Below are 7,125 nucleotides of genomic sequence, written 5' to 3' on the forward strand. Positions count from 1 at the left end.
TTTTAAATTCTAAAAGTGACTTTATTTCTTTTTAATTGCGGCAAAGCCGCCTAATTTTAAATGTATAGATTCTCCTAAATGTGTATAGTAAAAATCTATATAAATGTATAACTACTGGCTATCCAGCCCCGTACCGTATTCTTGTTTGGGTGGTCACAGCATGCCCATCTACACACCCCTGTTTCCAGGGTATGTGTAACCCCTTTACAGTTGCTTACGTTGTGGCTTTCGCATGTATTGCGACCACCGCGATTTGATTTATGCGTGATGAAGTTATTAAAAAGGTTGTTCAGGACAGATAATTTAATATTCTGGAGCAGCTGATCTTCTCTTCGTAACTGTTTTTTTTCCGCAGGGTTCATTCGAATCTAAGAATAGCGGTGTCAAATTACATCGCACTGCACGTAGAGACAGAAAACAATAAATGCACAAGTAATCCTCAGATCCGATCGTTTCTTGACAACAACTTTGTCCAAAAGTGGTCGATTGCCACCAAGTTGTTGTATTTTTGTAAATTTTGTTAAAATTGTGATTTGAATTTGAGTTTACAAAAATTTCTACTGTAATCCTCATTATTGTCAACTTTTGCGACATCGTGTTGTCTGAGCAGGAAAAGTTCCATCTATTCAAAAGCCAATCACTGAAAAAGCAGAGCATACATTTGGCCATTCACATTGGATCACTTTCGGTATAAACAGATATATGAATGCCCATCCAAAATGGTGAGAACTAAATTCACGAGGATCTTTGAGCACTGCAAGTACGGCTACAACTAATTGATAGTTTCCTAGAGCTTGTTCACGCCCACTTTCCGATCAAAGCCATCAAACCTGCACCCATCCACAAGCAGATGTATAGTGTGTACCGTTCAGCCAGAGGGCGCGACAAAAATTGGCCGTTTGTGGTCATGTTGTAAGTAAGTAGTTCCACCAGACCAGTGTAAAGCAAGATACCTCCAGCAACACAACCCAGTATACCCTGTACCCAAAGCGCAGTCGACGAAGAAGCTGAATATGAGTTTCGAATTGCAATGCCAATTATTTGGCCCGTTGGAGTTGTAATAGCAAAAGCGAAATTAACCATCAACAACTTGCGTGTTGTATCGATGGAGCTGAGAGAAGATGTACCGATAGCAATACCCTCGAAGAACTGATGAAAGCAAAGTGCTGCAAGAAGAGTATTGAATTCAGACGCTGCTGTCACTCCCAAATTCAGTCCAATAATGACGGAATGAAAAATAACTCCAGCTTCAAAGATAAGCGTTGCAACTTTACGACGAAGTTTTGAGCGGTTGGAAATGTCCAGAGATTTTTGATATGGATATTCTCCAAGTATACTATCAGAAGGAACGACAGTATCTTGTATCACTTCATTATGAACGTGACCATGTCCATGATGAGGTGAGCCATGATCACCAAAAAAAACGGTGCTTTCACATTCAATAAAATGCATGACCACAAGAGTAATTAGCACAAAGGCAAGACCTAAACTCTCGTACTCTTCGACAATTGATCCAAGACACACGTCGCTAAGCTTTTCTGTACCCTCCATAATCATATGAATGAGACCCGTAGCAAGGACGACACCGTATGCAAAGGAGCTAATACCCTCCATTATAATTGAGTTAGACTTACACTGCGGAATCTTCTTCGAAATGATTGGTACCATCGTACCTATCGCTCCAACGGCAAACATTATAAAAACGGAACCGACTTGCATTTCCATGTCGTATTCATTGTCATCGAGAGTATTACAACCACAACACGTTTCTTCGGCCATGATAATAGCAGTAGAGTAATAAATGTGTGGAGAATGGACAAATTGTTCTGTCGTTTTAAATTTAGAAATGTGTGGTACCAAATTGAAGCCAGCCAAGTAATCATGATCCGTTTAAGCGGGGGGATCTCGTCGACGTAAGTGTAACAGGGTACGTCTACATCGTCCTATTTCTGTCTTGGTGTTTGGGTATACAGTATACAAAATTTGGGCTACTAGCTACTCAATTGTGCTTTTTTTATTTTTAAATGTGACAGATTTAAATTGCTATGCAACCTTTTTTTGAGTATACATCGTCATAATATTCTTACCAGGAAAATACCCAAATTGCTGGATTTACGTATACAAAAAAGGGTAATGTGTATTTTATACAATCGTACAAAAAGTGTGATCCTGTATGGCGTACGTACAAAAACACAGTACGTACCCTGCTTAACGTCTGCCATCAGGATTTGTTCACACATGTAACGGATAACGTACAGTACAATTGTTTTTGAGTACTTTACGCCTTTGTCCAATTGTACTTGTGTACATACCACACATTTTCATAGTTGTGCAATTGTAAATATTCAGATAGTCCAAAAATTTGGCACTCATGGAAATGATGGGAAGAAAGGCTCGTGAATACGTACGCTGTTAGCCTCATCTCACTCTAAAAAGATAATCTATTCCAATAAAGCATTTACTTATTATAAACGTATCAGCTAACCGGAATATTTGGATATGCATGCTGAATTCAATACAATACGAAACAATTAAACAACATACAATACATTTTGGAGTGATTGTGAAAATTCATATGCGCCAGAATATCTGGAAAAGAAGGATTTGTGATTCCAGTCGAACATCAAAATTTAGTGATAGTTGTATATTCATATGAGCTAAACGTTTCTTATGGTATTAGTCTACATTGCATTAATTCAAATAGCAGAGCTGGCTAGACCTGACTACAGTAACGGGGTTACTCGTGCCCTTGTAAGAATGGCGCGACCGTACATAGGTGTGGATTGACACAATTTGTGTGATAACACAGATGTGTGGCTACACCGTGACAAGAAGCCGCCACGTGGCAGGATTGCCAATGGTGATCCACGTTAATATATTAATTAGGTTTTGCTATATTAGTTAGGTATTGCTATATTAATTAGGAAAACTTAGGGTTTAAGATATTCTCTGCCGCATTGAATACAGTGTCAGTTCTGAACAGAAGTGTTCGTTTGCCTTGGTTAAGGTTTTAGTACTTAGAAGTAGTGGATTGCAATCCGCTACACTTGTACTGGTTTGTGGAAAGAACGTAAGGATGGTTACCTAAGCTTAGCTTTCTCTAAGTAAAGAGCTACGGCAGCCCCGCTGCACTTGGTAGCATTCGTAGTCTATTTACGCCTGAGTCGTAACAACAATCCTCTGGAGGATTGGAGAAATACTCCTATTTGCCTCAGGAAGTACAGGACGGGCTTAATAGGCTGATACCCTGCTGGGCCCCGAGGGCGTGGAGCACCTCGTTGCACAAGGGCCCGAAACCATAAGCGCGCGCCTAGAGGAGTTTTCAAATTATGAAAATGCTATGTTAGAGCACTTACAGAAGAAGCTGTCAGCGTCGACTGCTTCTATAATGCCGACGTCGACGATGGAAGATTCCTTCCGACCTAGGCAGCATATGGTGACCGTTTAGACCTTCAAGGGTAAGGGTGGAGCAAATCTCCTGCTCTGGATAAGAGAGGCCGAGATGGCTATGGCATCCGCCATGCTTCAAAATGAGCAACAGCGCGTGGTGCTAGCTATCTCCAAGCTCGGGAGCCGTGCGTGAAAACGGGCACTAACTTGTGGTGCTTCGATTTAAGTTGGGTTTCCCTCCTCGCCGCCTAATCAGGCATATCGCGTGAGATCGCATTTTCTTGCTGACCGACAGGGCAAGTTGGAATTGGTGGGCTTTGTCCAAGAGTTGATAACTCTCATTGACGGGATGACAGCAGATCCACTCCCCGAGGCGGTCGCAGTGACCGTCATCATGGAGGGCCTTCGCACTGGCGTGGCCAGATGCCCAGAATGATAGTCTTCCGATTGCATCCGTCTTCATTTGAAAAAGCGGTGTACATGGCATTGAATGCCAACTTCAACTTCAAGTCGGCACGACTTGGTTGGAATGCACACACTCAGAGCTCGTCGAGCGAGCCTGAGCCAATGGATCTCAGCTATGCTGAGAAGGTGTCCTTTTGAATTATTATTGGAAAGAAGTTCTCACTTTCTTTAATTTCAGCTGCTACATAAAACATTTGCTTCATATTATCACGATGCTACATAGGGTATTTCTTACAATACTTCGTCGCCAGCCGCAAGGATGATGGCGTAGGGATTGTATTTGGCTGCCGGTCTGTTGCGATCTTTGGATTGTGTCCAGGCGCTTGAATATCGTGCACAGCATCTCGTGAAGGGTAGCCATGAGCGGGGCAAAAATAGGGTATTAGCTGTCTATTTTCCCTCCAAGCAAAAGCTTTCGGAGGAGTCTAGGCGTGAATTCTTAGGGATACATGCAAGATATGCAAAATAATTAAATCGCCAAGTAAACTTTGGTTGTACCGGAATCAGAGCTTACCATCCGACATGTAATGAGGTACTCAAATGGAAGCGAGTGTCAGGACGGCATTAGCAGTCCTGAAGGATTCTTTCAGATCATTGTGGCCTTTTGAAAATATCTAGACTTTTGGTTTCAAGAAACTCGCATTAAATGCTGCGCCAGATCGACCTAGCTTTCCATAATCAAATATCATGAAACTTGCTAAGACCCTCTCCAGGGGAACGGCACGACGTCATGAACATTCCAATTATTCAAACAGATTCTCAATTGCGACAAAAATGGTCTCTGAAAGTGATTTATCATCTTTTAAAAGTTACATGCAGCTTCGATAATGATTAGTGCATACTTTGCTCTAATGTCGATGGTGACGTGTGTCCAGGTGAAGTGAGGTAACATTTCTACGTCTCACTATTTGAGCACACACCGATATGATTTAGCATGAGAACACGCCCCACACATCCCTTTTTTCAAAGTTAACTATAATATATAATGAAGTTTTTTCTAGTAAGTACTTCATAATGGTATTTTTGAGTTTTGCTCTATGGCCGAGAAACGTGTGCATGCATTTTTTCTCCAACACCAAAAGGAGAGTTCCAATGGGGTCACAATCAGTTGATATTAAATGACATAGTGAAGCCTTCACGAGCAGCCACTGCGCTGGGTATTTTCTCTCAAATAGCCATACTGTGTCAATACTTACGAGAATTAGCTGAAGTAGTCGCTTCAACTTGCTCTTTGATAGCCTAAGGATAAAAATGCGACCAGCGCAGATTTATTTGAACGTAGTGCGGCAGTTGAGTCGGCCTCCAATAAGAACAATCATTAAGACTTTCGAAAGCTGACTCAATACTTGCGCCCTTATTGAGAGCTAGAAGCTGGAGCCGTTCTTTGTCTGCGGTAACGTTTAGTATGATACTTGCTCAACTCCTCTGCACAGGTAGCTTGCTGTATTTCTGTCCCCAACCTTTGAGAGGAAAAGTATGCGAGGTGGAACTCTCAGTCTCTTTACGTTACAAGTCACCTTGGTCACATTCAATGAATTAATGCTGGCTGTCAGGAAGTGTACAATAAGCGGTGACTTTGATAAAGTTGCAACCGACTTTATCACGTCGTGATTATGGATGTAAACCATTAGATGTCATGCATCACGCTGCGGCGACGCCTATTCGTGTGAATCTTTCGTCAAAGACAAAAGCAAACGAGCCGTGATGGTGTTTTTATAATTTGAGCGCCACTATTTTTTGGATGACCGCTTGCGATTGAATCTGAAGCTGTCTGGTATACTAGTATTCTCCCTTAAGATCGAACCTCCAGAAGTAAGCGCTGCAAAATGTACTAAAGGTTAAAAGTTCTCAGATACTCGCACCGGAAGAATGAATTGCGTTGTTTTGTCCATATGATGGCTTTGCAAGACAGCTTCAATGAAAAAGACGATATCATTCAGTAATTTACTCTGCTAAGTACAAATCACAAAGTTTGAATGTTACGAAACCTCAAACTTTTATCTTAAAGTGGTTTCATATTATGGAGGCACACCCTTGTAAGATCGTCAACACCCATTTTCATACATTTAAGTGGGGAGCGTTTTGCTTGTTAAGTAGTGCCAACGGAACATGACCCTCACACGCAAGTCACGACATGCAGCAAAACTGGATTCAGTTTTTTTCAGTGATTTTGCTAGTCTGCACATTGAACTACGACGCTCAGAGCGATTTATAGCCGAATGGCGGCTCTTGATTAGAGGTATCGCGGATACAGGTGAAGTTGAGGACACAACTAGTTATCTTCAAAACATTTTGTATACTTATAGCTCGTATGGTCGGAATCGTGGCCTCACTTTCAGAACATTACTTGGAATATAAGATGTACTTGCATCTTCTTGAAATGTTGAAATTGTAACTTCCTTTCTAACTATGGCGTCAAGCTCAGCAGAGTCTGCTTTTAATGCATATTATCGTCTGTCCCTTTTGTTTTGTGTTAAATTTAGGACGTAACAAAGGCTTAAAGGCTACAGACAAGGGATGTAACGGGGTTACACGTACCCTGGTAATAGGGTGTGTGTCACAAGAGATGGACATGGTGTGACCACACCCAAACAAGAATACGGTATGTGGCTAGGTAGCCAGTAGTTATGCATATATTTAGATTTTACTAAACATATTTAAGAAAATCTATACATTTAAAATTAGGCGGCTTTGCCGCAGATAAAAATAAATAAACATCAACTTTGGATTTTAAACGGAAGAGTAATTAGCCCTGGGTTAAGGCAATAATTATTTTTGGAGTAAGCGGATTGCGATCTGCTTACTCGTACTTGTTCTAAGTATACGAAAGGTCGATGACCTAAATTACGCTTCCTTCAAGTGCAACGCTACGGTAGCCCCGCTGCACCGCACGTGTAGGTATTTCCTACGTGGAAGGTAAGTGATCTCCTTACAGCTGCTGACAGTACTACAAGGGGGTGATTTATAGGCTTGCAAAACGCTCGTGGAGCGACTATCGCGCGCTGGATTCGCCCTGGACGTGGGCAGAATGTCATTAAGCATAGGTGTGTAATTGCTGTGCATCAGCGCGGTGAGTGTCTTCATACGGCTTGAATTGAAGTCATTGCATGATGATTTGTGCCGGGTTCGGCGTGACTCTTGTCCTTGTAGGAAAGTTGTAACGGGGGTACACATACCCTAATAACGGGGGGGGTCACACGAGATTTGCATGCTGTGACCACACACCCAAACAAGAATACGGTACGGGGCTAGGTAGCCAGTAGTTATGCA

The 7,125-nt window shown here is 41.9% G+C and overlaps 2 protein-coding genes across 2 annotated transcripts; one reads left to right on the forward strand and one right to left on the reverse strand.

Annotated features, from left to right (window-relative positions):
* Positions 1-798: 798 nt before the first annotated feature.
* On the reverse strand, positions 799-1,779 carry PHALS_00941 (zinc (zn2)-iron (fe2) permease family; the record flags this gene model as incomplete). The annotated part of the gene is made up of 1 exon (XM_024730711.1): positions 799-1,779. The coding sequence occupies one exon, from the start codon at positions 1,777-1,779 to the stop codon at positions 799-801; it is 981 nt and encodes a 326-aa protein (XP_024580961.1).
* Positions 1,780-4,067: 2,288 nt separating this feature from the next.
* On the forward strand, positions 4,068-4,324 carry PHALS_00942 (RxLR-like protein; the record flags this gene model as incomplete). The annotated part of the gene is made up of 2 exons (XM_024730712.1): positions 4,068-4,079; positions 4,127-4,324. 2 exons carry the CDS (start codon positions 4,068-4,070, stop codon positions 4,322-4,324), a joined length of 210 nt encoding a protein of 69 aa, XP_024580962.1.
* Between the last annotated feature and the right edge of the window lie 2,801 nt (positions 4,325-7,125).

This window comes from Plasmopara halstedii (assembly GCF_900000015.1).
Source record: "Plasmopara halstedii genome assembly, contig: Scaffold_1211, whole genome shotgun sequence".
Lineage (NCBI taxonomy): Eukaryota > Oomycota > Peronosporomycetes > Peronosporales > Peronosporaceae > Plasmopara > Plasmopara halstedii.